The 17,004-nt window shown below is 50.1% G+C and overlaps 1 protein-coding gene, 2 long non-coding RNA genes and 1 other non-coding gene across 4 annotated transcripts; 2 read left to right on the forward strand and 2 right to left on the reverse strand.

Annotated features, from left to right (window-relative positions):
- Positions 1-354: 354 nt before the first annotated feature.
- Rps11 (ribosomal protein S11) lies at positions 355-2,397 on the forward strand. The gene is made up of 5 exons (XM_052163541.1): positions 355-470; positions 1,180-1,311; positions 1,494-1,569; positions 1,771-1,900; positions 2,224-2,397. Exons 1-5 carry the CDS (start codon positions 456-458, stop codon positions 2,345-2,347), a joined length of 477 nt encoding a protein of 158 aa, XP_052019501.1. The 5' UTR covers positions 355-455; the 3' UTR covers positions 2,348-2,397.
- LOC127676513 (small nucleolar RNA SNORD35) lies at positions 1,621-1,706 on the forward strand. The gene has a single exon (XR_007975986.1). It is a non-coding gene; the product is annotated as a small nucleolar RNA SNORD35 (small nucleolar RNA).
- LOC127669522 (uncharacterized) lies at positions 1,770-2,990 on the reverse strand. The gene is made up of 2 exons (XR_007974381.1): positions 2,934-2,990; positions 1,770-2,818 (listed from the first exon to the last, which is right to left on the reverse strand). It is a non-coding gene; the product is annotated as an uncharacterized LOC127669522 (long non-coding RNA).
- A 3,155-nt stretch (positions 2,991-6,145) lies between these two features.
- Positions 6,146-6,726, reverse strand: LOC127669533 (uncharacterized). The gene is made up of 2 exons (XR_007974384.1): positions 6,593-6,726; positions 6,146-6,424 (listed from the first exon to the last, which is right to left on the reverse strand). It is a non-coding gene; the product is annotated as an uncharacterized LOC127669533 (long non-coding RNA).
- Positions 6,727-17,004: the final 10,278 nt, after the last annotated feature.

Raw genomic sequence — 17,004 nt, forward strand, 5'->3', positions numbered from 1 at the left:
ATGAAAGAAAGCTGACGACTCAGTCGACTCTGGCTGCTCATGACATCATAGGGCAGCTAATCTGGTGTCAAGCAGTTCACCCACTGTCCAAGAGCTGCTCTGCACTACCGTTTCTCTTTGGAAAACGTGAATGCCACCATGCGGTTCTTAATCCTCACTTGAATTCAGCTGCTGAATTCTCCCAACTCTCGCGATACTACATGCTGCCGTTTCCCAGCCTGGGTGAACCCTCGACAACGGACTCCTGAAGTCTCGCGAGATAATAGGCTCCTCTTCCCGCCCCTTAGTCCTCCACCATCATGGCGGCGTACGTACAGTCCTAGAAGCGCATGTTCTCGCCGGAAGTACCTCCTACTTCCGCAAGGTGTCCTACGTCACTTCCGCTCCAGACCTCGCGTGGTGAATAAGGAAGCCGGGAGTGGACCTGCCTTTCCTTTTCTCCGACTGCCGAGAAGATGGCGGACATTCAGGTTCGAGCGTTTAGTTGTTTTCCCCCGGAGCTTCGGTGTGGGGCTTATTCCTTGGCGTCGACGTTATCTTACGCATTAGCTGAGGCGAGGATGCCGGCGTATGCCGAGTTCGGAAACCTGAGCTCTACACAGTAACGGCGTCTCAAGCGCTTTGGGAGTTAGCCCTTAAAACTCAGGCCTTAATGAGGATGGTTTGCGGAGGGAAGAGGGCGTCCTCAGGGGCCGGAGTCCCGAGGCAGCAAAGCCGGGGAGGCTGGTTTAAGAGACCCGCGCCTCGTGCGCGCTCGTCTCTGCCGCAGGGCGCAGTCCCGACGCTTGCTCTAGTTTTAAATGTTGGCGCAGCTCTGGCCACGATTAGCCTGGACGTGGCGTAAACTTGCTCCCCTGCCTCTGCCTTTCGAGCACCAGGATGATAGATCTGGCCCGCCAGGCTCAGCCACTGTGAATCCTGAGTGAGGGAATGTGTGTGTTATGGAAACCCAGTATTGTTGAAAAGCTGATTCTGATCTCAGCCATGAGTTCTGCAAGCTCCGGCGGTGATAGATAGAAGGCGGTGTGTAAGCCAAGCTAGATTTGGGGTGGTTGTGGAGCGCCGGCCCGCCAGTTTTGGCGTTTGGGGCAAATACTGTAGAATTTTGGAAGGAAGAAACATTATTTCTTTTATCTTTGAACTTGACCTGTCATCTCACCAAACTATCCATCCCTACAGACGGAGCGTGCTTACCAAAAGCAGCCTACAATCTTCCAAAACAAGAAGCGTGTTTTGCTGGGAGAAACCGGCAAGGAAAAACTCCCTCGGTATTACAAAAACATCGGTCTAGGCTTCAAGACGCCCAAAGAGGTACAGGACCCTCCAGCAGATGAGATTCCTGCAGCCCTGCACGTGTGGGAGTATGGCCACCCCGCCCTTTTCAGAGTGGCTGCCCGTGGGCCCCTGGGAATTGTAGTTTGGGTCCCTGGGGCTTCATCCTTGGTTCTGTTTAGGAAGTGGTTGTGCAAAACCACACTTTCTTATCTTTACAGGCCATCGAGGGCACCTACATAGACAAGAAATGCCCCTTCACTGGTAATGTCTCCATCCGGGGTCGGATCCTGTCTGGTGAGTGAGAGGTTAAGAGGGTGGTTCTGAGTTCCTGAGCCCATGGGTGCTGGCAAGTGATGTCCGTTCTCACGATGGTCTTCAGATGTCCTCAGGGCTCTGCTGAGACAGCCGCTTGGCAAAGCTGATGCCATAGTGAGCCTTCTTGGGAGCCGTATTCACCCCGACTCCTACCTGCTAACACCCCCTACTCCCCTCCAGGCGTTGTGACGAAGATGAAGATGCAGAGGACCATCGTCATCCGCCGGGACTACCTCCACTACATCCGGAAATACAACCGCTTCGAGAAGCGGCACAAGAACATGTCTGTGCACCTGTCCCCCTGTTTCAGGTGATCACGGTTCTCTGATAGGGTGGGATATTAACTCCAGACAAGAGTCACTGGCAAGGCTGGAGGGCACCCGTGTCAGGAAGGGCCTCAGATGTGGAGAGGTAATGGAAGTGCAGGTGTCTTTAGAACACAGGGGTGTCCTGTGGGCAGAGCAGTGCAGCCTGCTGGGAAAGGCAGGGAACTAGAAGCTATAGTTTGGGTCAGTCTTCACAACCACATAGATGGCGGCTGGTTGGGTGGAGCAGAGGAGGCACCCTCAGCCTGTCTGTGAGTGAAGGTATTGGGGAGACCCCTCCTGAAGACTACCTTGTCTAACCCCACAGGGACGTACAGATCGGCGACATTGTCACCGTTGGGGAGTGCAGACCCCTGAGCAAGACTGTTCGATTCAATGTGCTCAAGGTCACCAAGGCTGCTGGCACCAAGAAGCAGTTTCAGAAGTTCTAAGGGACTCTGGCCCGTGCCCTAGAACAAATAAAGTTATTTTCCAACTTACAGACCAGGCTTGGAGTCTTTTGTGTCCTGGCCCAGAGGGGAGCTTGCCAGGGCTTTGACCTGAGGGTTTCCTGAGCTGGACCCGTCTGCTGCTTTCATTCCCGTGGGCTCCGGTGACCAAGCAGACGTGGTCGGTTACCTGGTGCAGCAGGCCCCTGTTCTGCCCTGCCTCCTGGGAGGAAGCAAGGGTGGAGCCCCTGACCTCCGTTTAGCTCTAACTCTTCAGTGCCCCTGGGAGCCGTCTGGGCCCCTGGGCTTCCCACAGCTCAAGAGTGAGCAGGGTCCCACACTCACCTTGCAGGTGGAGACACCCAGGAAGGGGCAAGTTCTCCAACTTGAGCGTCACAGTCTGCTTCTTGACCCTGTAGCCACTGCCTCCCATGGGGCGTATGTCCAGGGACAGGGCCAACAAGGAGAGGGACCCTTTAGAAATGGGAGATGGGAAGGAGGCACCAGGTTGGTGGGGATGGATGTGGGAGTGATGGGAACACTCAGGAAAGGACCCAAGGTACCCCCTGTGTGTGGGAAGGGGACAGACCTGGGGAAAAGTCCCTTGGCTGGAGTTGTCGCTGCTGGGGTCCCCAAGTCCCTGTCCCCCAGGCCTGTACCAGGGTCTGAAGCACAGCACTGGTACAAGGGTTGGGAGACAGGGCCTTGAGAAAGAGTCCTCTGCAAGAGATGCTGCGGAAGGCACTGCTTCACCACGGCCTTCTGCCTTTTACCAGGCTGCTGAGGGAGGGGGTTCCTGTCAAAGGAAGTGGGCCTGCATCAAAGCCAGCAGGAAGGGGCAGGGACCGGTCAGGGGGGCACCGCCCAAGCTGGGCGCCTGCCAGCCACCCAGGAGTGGAGACAGAAGCAGAGGAGGGACTAGCCCCAGAGCTACAGGGGACAGGGACCCTGAGGAATCTGAAGCCAATTGTTGAGAGGTGGGGCCCCTCCAGCCGCAGGTGCTTCCGTTCCGGGTGGGGCTGTGTTTACAACAACAGCCCAGCTCCCTTGTTTCCTCCCAGGGGTGACTGGCTCTTCGCCTTTCAAAGTTTCAGAGTCTGGGAGAGGACCTGAGAAAAGAAAGACCCCTGACGACCCTTAAGCAGTTTTGTCATCTGCAGAGTGGAGGTTGTGGTCTTGAGCCTTCGCACAGCTGAGGAATCAGAGCCCAGCAGTTTCCCTACTGCGCTCTGGATTGTCAAACCCAGTGCCAGCCACACCTGGCACCTCCTCCCCGTGTGGAAGTGTCCTCACAGGGTCTTGCTGTGTGTCCCTAGATGGTCTGGAGCTCTGTGTAGAGCAGGTTGGCCGCAGATGGGCAACTGTCTCCCCACCTCACCCGGATGCTGAGACTCCAGGTGACACAAAACCCATTTGGACCTTTAGTTGAAGGCACCTGTTTTCATTTGGCAACTAATATTCGGCTCCAATCACATGTAGACATTGGCAATAATCCAGCTGCCAGGGAGGCTGAGCTGAGGCAGGAGGATTGTCAGAAGTCAGAGACTAGTCTGAGAGACACAGATCCTCTTAGACTAAAACTAAAGAGCTAGTGATGTGCCTTAAAGGTGCAGTGCCTTCCTAGAATCTGACATTGAGGAACTGGGTTGTAACTCCATGACAAAGGGCTTACCTCTGTGTTCCTCAGACGTCAAGGGTGAGCAGTTGTGATTCCAGCTCTTGGGAGGTAGGATCAGCCATTCAAGGCCAAAAGAGACACTGTTTCAAACGAAGCCTGCTATGGTGATACACATCTTTGTTTTTTTGGTTGGTTGTTTTTCCGAGACAGTGTTTCTCTGTGTAACAGCCCTGACTGTCCTGGACTTGCTTTGTAGACTAGGCTAGCCTCAAGCTCTGCCCACAAAGTGCTGGGTTTAAAGGTGTGTGTCGCCACACCCGGCAGTGGTGTGCATCTTTGATCCCAGAACTCAGGAGGCAGGCAGATCTCAGAGTTTGAAGCCAGTCTGTTTGCATAGTGATAACCTCTTCCAAAAATGAAAATATTATTTGTGTGAGCGAGTGTGTACCTGCCACAGACCCCATGTGGAGGTCAAAGGATTCAGTTCTCTTTATCATGTGGGTCCCAGAAGTCAAACTAAGAGACGATGAGATGATGCTTTGCCATAAATACCTCTACCTGCTGAACCAGCTCACGAGCCCCCACTTCCTTCTTGAGTCTCCTGTACAGTGAGTCAAACCTACTTCCTGCCTGTTAATTGCAAAGACTGTAAGAGTGTATATATATACATCCAGTCCCTGGAAACGGGGACTAGGAGGAGGCACCCCAAGATCCAGGTGTTGTGAGACTGAGCCCCAGCACTCGCCGGCCTTTCGTGAGTGACTCGCTAACTCATCTGCAGATGGTGTCCATACTAGCAGCTTTGTAGGTGGGCCACTCTACTGCCTGAGGAGAATGAGTGACTTGTGGCAGGTAGCAGCAGAGGGTATGTACGGTTATGGGACCTGTGTCTTTTACAGCAAGCTCGATGACGTCATTTAAGTGTGCTGCTAGAAGATTCTGTAGCAAACCATGTCTGGTAGAGAAGGCCAGAGTGGAGCAATTGGCTGCGGGCAGGACTTCTCCGCAGGGTCCTGGGTGTTTTGTTTTGGAGTCAGGTTCTTCTATGTAGCTCTGCCTGTTGTGGAACTAGCTTTGTAGAACCTGCTGGCCTCAAAAATCACAAAGAACTTCCCACTGCTGCCTCCCAAATGCTGGGATCAAAAGTGCGTATCACTGGCTTTGGCCCACCAACTACAGACAGGGCAGGCCAGGCCTGGCTAACACTGTGGCTTGGTCTGGCTGTGGGGTGGGACTTTCTTTGGGGGAGGGGTGCAGAATGGCCACGCAGCATTGCTGCCCCCCCCCTTTTGAATGCTGCCCCCCCTTTGGGTTCTTTGTGTTTGGTTGTTTTGTTCTGAGATGGTTGCTGACTCACTCTGTTGCTGAGACTACCAGAGAATGCACTGTATAGCCCAGGCTAGCCTCAAATTCATAGCTATCCTGCCACAGCCTCCAAAGTGGTGGGATTTCAGGTGGGTACCATATCCTGGCTCCCAGAGACCCCATTCATTGATAATCTGGGCACAGCACCCAGGCTGGTTGATCTGAGATAGGGTCTCCTCATAGTCCTGACTGACTTGGAACTCACCAGGTAGAACAGATTGGCCTTGAACTCGCAGAGATCACTCTGCTTAGCCTCCCAAATGCTGAGATTAAAGGTGTGTGCCACCACACCTGGATGTTTCTGTTTTTTGATTTTGTTCAGTTTTGTTTTGCAATAAGGCCTCATTATGTAGCACAGGCTATCCTCAAAACTGTGGCCATACTCCTGCCTCTCTCTCTTTTTTTTTAAGAGACAGAGTCTCACTCAATTGAAGTTGGCCTTGCAGCCTATAAGTGGCTGAAGATGACCTTGAACTTCTGACCCTGCTGCCTCTACCTCTTGAGTGTTGAAATGACAGGTGTGCTCTACCATGCCTCATTTATGTGGGATGAAACCCAAGGCAAGAATTCTACCAACTGAAACACACACACACACTCACACACATATACCACATACATACACCACACACACCCCAAGCTCAAAACCAGGATGCTTTTTACAAATTTTTAACCAGTGATAAGGCACACCTTTGATCCCAGCACTCAGGAGGCAGAGGCAGGCAGATCTCTGAGTTTGAAGCCAGCCTGGTCTACAAGCAAGTTCCAGGGCAGCCAAGGCTACACAGAGAAACCCTGTGTTGAACAACAGAAACAAGACAGTTATTACAGTCATTTAGTTAATATATATCTGTAACATGGAGTGCACATGGAGGTCTCTTCATGTCCAGCATGCCTCCGGGGACACAGCTAACTGGGACATCCAAGAAATTAGGAAACACATGGGCACACAGAAAACCTGGGGTTGGGAGGGCTGGGTTCTCTGCTCAAGAAAATGCTGCTCCTCGGTAGGAACACGCTGTTTCTTACACAGAGTCCAACAGAGAAGCTGGGTTACTACACAAGGACGTGGATTCCGCTTATCTCTTCCTGGTCTGCTTCTGTGGAGAGAAGTCTTCAGGCCATAACCATCCAGGAAAAAGTTATGCTTTTCTGCACACACCATCACCAGCCCTCCACCCCACCCCGGACTTCACACACTTGGGGCTCTCTCTGCTTCTCACAGAGATAGGGGAATAACTTTCAGGAGTCAACTGAAAGCACTTTACCTGATGAACTATCTCTCTTCCTCCGGGTCAGGTGTGGGAATCGGGCTTGGGTAGTCAGGCTCGACGGTGGGCACGCAGACCCACTGTGCCGTCTCCCCAGAACCTTCTGCTTTCAACCTTCTGCTTTCACTCTGACTGCTAAATTTATTCATTCAAAACTGAAAGTCTCACACACATCGCACCCAAATAAATAAAAACTTTTAAAAAGACATTAAAAAATACAAAAATCCGTATGTGCCTGAGTATGCATATATATATATATATATGTGTGTATGCATTGTGTGATTTAAGCATGGGCATCAATAGAGGAAGACACGAAAGGAAAACCATACACATCCAAGTGTAAGTGCAGCTATGGCCTTCTCAAGAGAGGATCCCATCCTCATGATGTGTCTTACGCCAACATTTTTGTTAGATTTATTTAGTGCGCGTCTGTGGTCAGAGAACAACTTCCAGAGGTCAGTTCCTTCCACCACGTGGATTCCAGGGATTGAACCCAGGTCTTGGGACTTGCGCCGTAAGCACTTTACTGGATAAACTATCTCATCAGCCCTGGGCAAACATGTCTTAAGAGTCTCCCCCACCTCTTTTCAGTAAATGAATTCCTAGGCTGATAAAGACACAGGTCCCGGGGTGACACAGGGGACTTAAGACATTTCTGTACAGAACACAAAGTTTATAGTCTTGTTTGTAAAATTCCCAGAGAATCACAGGTTCACAGCCGGGAAAGGAGTAAGATAATCTCAGGGTCATGTCTCCTTGGCCCTGAGTACAGTTTGTTGGCGTGTTATGTTCCTCTTTGAGATATTGCTACAGAGAAGGAATGTTGTCCTGATAATGAGTCAACCTTCACCATAAGTTTGACTAAGTATCATGACTTGTTTCTTCTCTGCTTCCCTCCTTCCCTCCTTCCCTCCCTCCTTCCTTCCCTCCTTCCTTCCTTCCCTCCCTCCTTCCCTCCCTCCCTCCTTCCTTCCTTCCTTCCTTCCTTCCTTTCTTCTTCCCTTCCTTCTTTCTTTCCTTCCTTCTTTCTTTTTTTTGAGACAGGGACTCTCTACATACTTTTGACTGACCTGGAAGTCACAGGGATCTCCCTGCCTTTGCCTCCCGAGTGCTAGGATTAAAGGTGTGTGTGTACCACCACACTTGGGCCTGGCTTTCTTTCCTTCCCTCTTTGTCTTTTTAGATGTATTTCACTCGTGTGGGTATTCGCCTGCGTGGGTGTCTGTGGACCACCAGAAGGCATCATACCCTGTCCCCTGGAACTAAAATTAACAGAACGTTGTGAGCCGCGGTGCGGAACTGCGGACTGAGCCTGCCCTCGGCAAGCATAACAAGCACTGTTAGTTCTTAGTTCACGAGCCTTCTCTGTAGCCCTGGGAAACTCTTGTTACATTTATTTATTGCATATGTCATAGTACACTTGTGAAGGTCAGAGGACAACGTTTGCTAGCCTGTTCTACTATACAGGTTCCTGACGATCAACCTTAGGACGTCAGGATTGGCTTAGCAGCAAACATCTCTACCCACCGAGCACCGAGCACCTTGTTGGCTCTTTGTGGTACATTTTTGGTCCTTTATTTCTTCCAAATGTAGGAACCATTTCTCCTACCCCCAGGATGGTGGGCACTGGCTGACTCCACCAAGACAGAGGAGGCTTTATTAGCCGCGCTGAGATGCAGAAGCAGGGGCTGAGCACTGGAGAACATTGCCAGTGTTCTGGGGCTGCTTCTGGAGTGGCATTTCCCTGTCACCGTGGCCTGGGGCTGCTTCTGGAGTGGCATTTTCCTGTCACCGTGGCCTGGGGCTGCTTCTGGAGTGGCATTTCCCCATCACAGTGGCCCGGTTGTTACTTATGTCTTATCAGGTAGGATACCTGTACGACTCAAGGCACGCCAACGTGGACGTCTCACTTTGCTGAGGAATAAGTCTGACAGTGTGGCTTGTTTCTTCTTGGGACTGGCTATCTGCAAGCATGGGTCACAGGGTCAAACTTCTGATTGTCTGAGTATACTTAATACAGAGTGGCCGCGTTGGGCCAGGGAGAGGCTCAGCAGGTAAAAGTGCTTACCACGCAAGCCTCACGGCCTTCCCTTGATCCCCAAGAACCTGTTGGCAGAAGAAGAGAAACAATCCCAAAGAGCTAGGCCTCTGACTCCTGCAGGAGCCATGGATTCCTGTGTACTTGAGCACTCTCCTCTTCTCTCTCTCTCTCTCACACACACACACATACACACACAATAACACACATACGTACACATAAACAGAATGGAACAGGGGTCTGGGGAGATGGCTCAGGAGTTTAGAGCACTGGCTGCTTTTCCAGAGGATCCCAGATTCATCTCCCTGCAGCCACACAGAAGCTCACAACCATCCTTAACTACAGTTCCAGGGATCCAGCATCCACCCGCCATCTGCAACAGGCATGTACAACGTACACAGATATACATGCAGACAAACCATCCATACACACAAAATAAAAATAAAGAGAAAACCTTAAGGAAAAAAAATCAGAGTCTCTATTAGGGTTGTCGCTGTCCGTGTCGGGTATCTAGAATCTGCAGACAGTAGCTGGGGACACGGCTCAGTTGGTAGCGATGCTGTGCAAACATGAGCATTTCAGATCCCCAGCACCTGTGTAGAAGCCTGGCATAGTGGCCCCCACATCTCATCCCAGCCAAGGTTCCAAAGACACGTCAAGAGGGACGCTAAGGCAGATTACCTAGAAATAAAGAGTTTTGGGTTTATTTATTTATTTATTTATTTTGACTTTTCAAGGCAGGGTTTCTCTGTGTAGCCCTGGCTGTCCTGGAACTCACTCTGTAGACCAGGCTGGCTTTGAACTCAGAAATCCACCTGCCTCTGCCTCCCTAGAGCTGGAATTAAAGGCATGCACCACCACCACCCGGCTAGGAATAAAGAGATTATTGGTAATTGTTAATGCCACACACACACACAGACAGACAGACAGACAGGCAGGCAGGCAACAGCAGGGAAAGGATCTAAGAAGAGAGACAGAGCCCAAGTGGCTGACATGGGATCTTTTTTGCACCTTTCTGAGAGTGAGAAAGGTTCCACAGCAAGACTCTGGGGGGTGGGGGTGGGGTAGGGGGTTGGGTGGGGGGTGGGGAGCAGCCCATGTGGCCACCAATACCGACTTTGATGTAAACTTACTCCTTAGGTCCTGCTCCCACCCACCACCACGCCATGTCTGGATGTGAGCTAGGAAGGCCTCACAGGCCATGTTCATTCAGTAGGGCGGCTGTTGGTATCTTTGAAAAGGGCTGCTGGGGCCTGTGCAGATCGGACCTTCCACACTGGGAGTTGGGCTGTAGGGTCTCAAAGATCCAAGCATATTCCAGAAGCTTTCTGGCGAGCCAGTCAAGCTGACCTTGGGGCTGCAGACTCAGTGAGAGACCCTGTCTCAGAACAAAACAAAGGAAACAACTTGAGGTGAGAGAGAACCTTGGAGACTCATTAGAGTCTGGAAGGATTTGTGGGTGAGTTTGCCCACATGTGATTAGAAGACAAGGCAGTTCTGCCCACCAGGCTCTCAGAGGAAGTTGTCCTCTGACCTTCTGGGAGTGGGACAGGTTAGCTGGGCTCAGATGGACCCACAGGGGCAGGGTTTGCTTGCGCCCTGACTGCAGCAGAGGAATTGGCAAGATTGTGTAAGATCAGGTCTAGACATCGTCTACTGGCATTTTATCCTAGAGGAGGGTTTTAGATAAACCCAGTCTCCCCAGTTAATGTGAAAGTCATTCCAGAATAACAGAGCTCAGGACCGAGGCTGTCATTATCCTAGGCCTCAGGGATTTGATACGACCCACAGAGATAAGGTGTCTGGGTTTCAGAATAGAGGTCTGTATGGAGGAACTGTGTACTGGAAAGGACTTGAGAGGCCAAATGGGGCTGCATACTCGATAGTAATGCCGAATGTATGTATATATGTGTGCATGTATGCATGTATTTATTTACTTATTTATTTGGTTTTTCAAGCCATGGTTTCTCTGTGTGGCCCTGTCTGACCTCGAACTCCCTCTGGAAAAACTCCACCTGCCTCTGCCTCTCGAGTGCTACGATTAAAGGCCACCGTGCCCCACTCATTTATCACACTCAGGTCCTAGTGCTTGCCAACAGATCATTTTAACTGTGAAGATCAATTGTGACTGCTTGAGGACTCCTATGGGAGTTAGGAGAAACCCTTGTCTTCCTGAAGTTTCCCTTTGCCAGCATGTCACCTGCTGGGGTAGCTCAGGGTCTTGCTGAGTGTGTAGCTTCCATAGAATCAAGGGACGTGTAACGTGGACAGTGGTGAGAGTTTAACTTCTGTCCCTGGTCTAGTCGACAGGCGACTTATCAGAGCTGTGGGGCCCTTTCAAGGGGACCCACTGCTCCTGAGTTCTGGATGACTTCAGAGGGCAAGGGACAAAGCGCTGGCTGGCTCCTTGTCTCTCTGTACTGACTCACTCAGGTCTCTAAATTCTATCGAACACCCAGTGGACAGGCTCCCCAGTGTTTTTTGTTTTTTTTTTTTGTTGTTGTTTTTTTTTAGTTTTTTTGAGGCAGGGTTTCTCTGTGTAGCCCTGGCTGTCCTGGAACTCACTCTGTAGACCAGGCTGGCCTTGAACTCAGAAATCCACCTGCCTCTGCCTCCCAAGTGCTGGGATTAAAAGTCTGCCCAGCCAGACTCCCCAGTCATGAAGAGGAAATAATGAATTTTAGTGTTGGCTGGCCTGGAGGTATGTAGACCAGGCTAGCTTCCTTGTCTCCCAGTTGCCAGCCTGACTTACGTAGTAAGTTCCAGGCCAGTCAGTAATACAACACAATGAGACCCTGCCTCAAAAATCAAGCCCAGCGGTAGTGGTACACACTTTTAATCCCAGGACTAGGGAGGCAGAAAGAAGCAGACAGATCTGAGTTTGAGGCCAGCCTGGTCTACAGAGCTAGTTCCAGGACAGCCAGAGCTATACACAGAAACCCTGTGTCAAAAAAAAAAAAAAAAAAAATAGGAAGAGTCACTACCCCAGCTGCTGTGGTTGCTGCCCTGCCTGCCAGCATGTCGGGAAATCACCCAGTGCCCACCAGGATGGGGAACCCGTCGCCACCCATAGTCAGAGCACATACCTCCAGGAATTAGGGCTCCTCCACCCAGCATGAAGCTACCCACAAACCACTAACTGGCCTTCCCCCTACTCCAAACCACCTACAACTGTGCCCCCTCCAGGAATGAGGTCCCCTCCACCAGAAATTAAAGGAATTTGTCCACCAAGAGCCTAAAATAAACTGGGCATGGCGGCTTCAATCCGAGCACTCAGACGCAGAGTCAGGCGAAACCCTGAGTTCAAGGCCAGCCCGGTCAACAGAGTGAGTTCCAGGACTGTTAGGGCCACACAGAGAAACCTTGTCTCAGAAAACCAAAAGAAAAAAAGATGCCCGAGTTAGTGGTGATCAACATCTGTGCTAATTATAGCTAATCACACGATAGGCAGAGTGGTCCAACTGAAAGGAAAAAGAGAGACTTTTAAAGTACAAGAAGGCCAGCAGGAGCCCCGCGATGTGAAATTAGGTTTCCACATAAAGGTGGAAGGAGGGGTGAGCTCACAAATGTATCAGGAGACAGGCTGAGCATGGCAGGCGCTTGCCTGCAATCCCAGCCCGGGGAGGAAGAGGAGGCAGAAGAATCAGGGCCTGGGCTACACAGCACTCTACCTCAAAACAGCAGCAAGGGCTGACAAAAGAGCTCAGCGAGTAAAGGTGCTTGTTGCCAAGCCAGGCGACATGAGTTCAAGACCCACATAGAGGAAGGGAGAACCAACTCCTGGAAGCTCTGACCTCCACGCATGCGCTGTGACACACGCAGATACAAAAGAAACAAACGCTATTATCATTATCCTTGGTTTTTTCCTCTGTGTAGCCCTGGCTGTCTTGGAACTCAATCTGCAAAACAGGCTGGTTGGTCTTGAACTCAGAGACCTGCCTGCCTCCGGAATGCTGGGATTAAAGGCCTGTGTCACCACTGCCTGGCTAGAAACATTCTTTGTAGTTGTTTTTTTTTTTTTTTTTTCAAGACAGGGTTTCTAGCCGGGCGGTGGTGGCGCACGCCTGTAATCCCAGCACTCTGGGAGGCAGAGGCAGGTAGATTTCTGAGTTCGAGGCCAGCCTGGTCTACAGAGTGAGTTCCAGGACAGCCAGGGCTATACAGAGAAACCTTGTCTTGAAAAAAACAAAAAAGCCACACACACACACACACAAACCCAAAAAACTAAACCAAAACAAAAAATAAATAAATAAAAAGAAACAGCTAGCCTGGTGGTGATGGTGCACACCCTTAATCCCTGCACCTGGGAGGCAGAGGCAGGTGGATTTCTGAGTTTGAGGCCAGCCTGGTCTACAGAGTGAGTTTCAAGATAGCCAGGGCTACACAGAGAAACCCTGTCTCAAAAAACAAATAAACAAACAAAAAACCCTTCAATTTTTGTGAGAAAAAGCTGTGTAACACATAGGTTTACCAACTTTTCAAAGGACGGTTGACTCTGGGCACTGCCTATGCACGCACTCTGTGACTCCGGGCCCGTGTCCCCTGCATAGCTTGGGCACACTTGGTTGCCCCTGTGTTTTTTAAGTTTCCTGTGCATACCTTTCAACCTCACAAGCACTGGAGAGTTAGAGTATAGCATTCCAGAAAGATCTGATAAGATAATGGCTCGTGTTGGTTGGGCAGCCCAGCTCAGCAAGAAGAGAGAGGACTCACAGAGGCCAGGGAGGTTTCTGTATTGACCCTGTCAGTGCAGTTTTGGATGCAAAAGTTGTGTGTTCCCTGAGGGGCAAAGGAAAGAGGCAGGCTGGGGCAGGGCCCTGGTCTACAGGGAGCACTGGGTTCAGCCCCAAGTACCATGCCAGCCAGGCCTGGTGGAGCACACTGGATCCCAGCAGAGACAGAGGCAGAAAGATCAGTGGTTTAAAGTCATTCTGAGATACTTATTGAGTTCAAGACTAGCCTGGGCTAATTCCAATGTATTTATTTACCTAGGTGGGGGTGGCACACACTTTGAATCCCAGCAGTCAGTAGGCAGAAGCAGGCTGATCTCTGAGTTCACGGCTATCCTGCTCTACATACAGTGTGTGTTGGTGACGTTGCATGCACGTCTGTGTGAAGGCGTCAGAGCCCTGTTCCAGGCGGTTGTGAGCCCTCAAGTAGATGCTAGGAATTGAACCCTGGTCCTCTGGAAGAGTAGCCAGTGCTCTTAACTGCTGAGCAGTTTCTCCTGCCCCAACAAGCTGGTTTTGTTTTGTTTTGTTTTTTCGGGATAAGGTTTCTCTGTGTAGCCCTGGCTGTCCGGGAACTCTGTAGACCAGGCTGGCCTTGAACTCAGAAATCTGCCTGCCTCTGCCTCCCAAGTGCTGGAATTAAAGGTGTGCGCCACCACCTACCAGCCAACAAGCTGTTCTTTTTTTTTTTTTTTTTTTTTTAAAGATTTATTTATTTATTTATATGAGTACACCATTGCTCTCTTTAGACACATCAGAAGAGGGCATCAGATTCCATTACAGATGGTTGTGAGCCACCATGTGGTTGCTGGGAATTGAACTCAGGACCTCTGGAAGAACAGTTGGGTGCTCTTAACCGCTGAGCCATCTCCCCAGCCCCAACAAGCTGTTCTTAAAGGTGATGAGGAGGAGGGGTTGGCAAGAAGGCTCAGAGGCTAAAAATGCTTGAGGCTAAGCCTGCTGATCTGTTGATGATCCCTGTAGTGAAAATCCTGGAATTTGTCTTAAAAAGAACATAGAAATATTTTAACTTTGTTTTCATTTTAACCCCAGGTGTGGGATATGAGGCTGCATAAGACTCTCCACAGCTGACCACAATTTGCCTCTTGCTCTAGCAGGGGCGAGATTTTGTCAGCAGCTGATAGTTTTTGCAATTGTGTGACATTTTGAATTCTGGGGTTTTGTTTTGTTTTGTTTTGTTTTAGAGGGTATATAAATGTGAGGGCACCAAGAGAAGTGGGTTGTTGGTTGCTGGTTGGTTTTGGTTGCTGTTGGTTACAGTTGGTTGAGGTTTCTTAAGTAGCCATGCACAAAGTAGCAACAACAACAAGAAACTTGTGAAGATCAAACTTGCCCCAAGGAGCCTGATGCCCCTAATCAGCAGGAAGCAGCCCGATGGTGATGTCACTTGCGCGCGCCCCTGGCTTTCTCCAGGGACCTCTTTTCTTTCCCCTCTGCTTTTTTTCCTTCTATCCAGTGTTAGGGGTGGGAAGTGTGGAAGAAAAATGGTGAAGGGTGGAAGAAAGAAGAACCACAAAATAGCTGAAATCAGGGTACAGATCTGACCCCTGGAGAGGAGGACCGACCCCTGGAGAGGAGGACCGACCCCTGGAGAGGAGGACTGACCCCTGGAGAGGAGGACTGACCCCTGGAGAGGAGGACTGACTCCCATAAGCAGTTTTCTTGCCTCTACACTTGCTTTGTGGCCCGTATGCCCGCCTCTGTAGTCAAATATAATAAAAACAGGGAGGAGAGGGAGAGAGACAGAGACTGAACCAGAAAACTGTGTCTCGTGGTGCCGGCTGCACAGCAGACTATAGACCAGAGGTGACAAGCTGGTGTGTATTTAGAACAGGTCAGTCACAAAGAAGGGAACACATGCCCAAAGATACCCTGGCCACCTTGTGTAGGGGGAAGATGTTCTATGAAGGAGGAAGGGGCTTGTCTGTAATTCCTGTACAATAGAGGCAGAATCAGGCCAATCACTGAGATTTTTAGGCTAGCCTGGCCGGTGAAGAGAGTTCCAAGCTATCCAGGGCTACATAGTGATACCTTGTCTCAAAACAGATAGATAGGGGCTGGAGAGAGATGGCTCAGCGGGTAAGAGCACTGATTGCTCTTCTGAAGGTCCTGAGTTCAAATCCCAGCAACCACATGGTGGCTCACAACCATCCGTAATGAGACCTGATGCCCTCTTCTGGTGTGTCTGAAGACAGCTACAGTGTACTCACATATAATAAATAAATAAATCTTTATTAAAAAACTCAATAGATATCTAGAATAGATATCTAGATAGATAGATAAAAAAAGGTTAAAAAACAATGGGTCCAGCAAGATGGCTCAAGGGGTAAAGATCTTCTGAGCAAGCACAGTAAAGTGAGTCTCGCCCCTGGAACTCACACACAGGAAGGCAAGAACTCGAGGCTGTGCTCGGATCTCCACACATTTGCCATGGTGTGTGTGCTTATGCACATGTTTCATAAACACACACAGTAACAACTGCAAATAATGGTTTAATAAGCTAATAAGTGAGCTTATAGAGGACAATGAAACGGCTCGGTGAGCAAACATCTTGCTACCTTACAGCTCCTGGAGTCCATGCTCACACACTCTCGCATATGTGCACACGTGTGCACACACACACACACACAAACACACACACACATGAACACACAAGCACATACACACATGCATATACATACACACACTGAAAAATAAGTAATGTGTATGCTTAGGATGTGTTCAGAGGATATGAATGAAGGGTGTGTGTGTGTGTGTGTGTGTGTGTGTGTGTGTAGGGTGCGTCTGTATATGTGTGAAGGGTGTGTGGAGGGTGTGTGTGTATTTTTTGGTTTTTTTTGGATTTGGGTTTTCGAGACAGGGTTTCTCTGTGTAGCCCTGGCTGTCCTGGAACTTACTCTGTAGACCAGGCCTAGAACTCAGAAATCCGCCTGCCTCTGTCTCCCAGAGTGCTGGGATTGCAGGCCTCTGCCACCACCGCCTGGCTTAAGATTTCTTTATTTGTTTATTTTATGTGAATACACTGTAGCTGTCTTCACAGCTGGTTGTGAGCCATGGTGTGGTTGCTGGGACTCGAACTCAGGACCTCTGGGAGAGCGGTCGGTGCTCTCTCTCATCCGCTGAGCCTTCCTTGTTTTATTTTCTGTCACAGCGCCCCTCGCTGAACCCAGAGACTCCTGGCCAGCAAGCTCCAGGTATCTTCCTGGCCCCTCCCACCTGTGCTGGGGTGACAGATGTGTGTCACTGCGCATGGCTTTTGTTTGTCTGTTTTTTGAGACAGCAGTTTCTCTATGAAGCCCTGGCTATCACTAGGCTAGCCTCAAACTCATAAAGATCTGCCTGCCTCTGCTACCCAGTGCTGGCTGAAAGGCGTGCACCGCCGTTCTGTCTTGCCCCTGGATTTTTATGTGTGTGTGAGGGATCTTTATAAACTCAGATGCTCACCAAATACTTTATCCATTGAACCATTCTCTCAGATTCCCCAACTTCCTTTCCTCTTTCTTTCTTTCTTTCTTTCTTTCTTTCTTTCTTTCTTTCTTTCTTTCTTTCTTTCTTTCTTTCTTTTCCTTATTTTTCTGACAGGGTCTCCCTTTCTCACTTGTAGCCCTTGATAGCTAGGC

The sequence above is a fragment of the Apodemus sylvaticus genome, chromosome 1 (assembly GCF_947179515.1).
Source record: "Apodemus sylvaticus chromosome 1, mApoSyl1.1, whole genome shotgun sequence".
Classification (NCBI taxonomy): Eukaryota; Metazoa; Chordata; class Mammalia; order Rodentia; family Muridae; genus Apodemus; species Apodemus sylvaticus.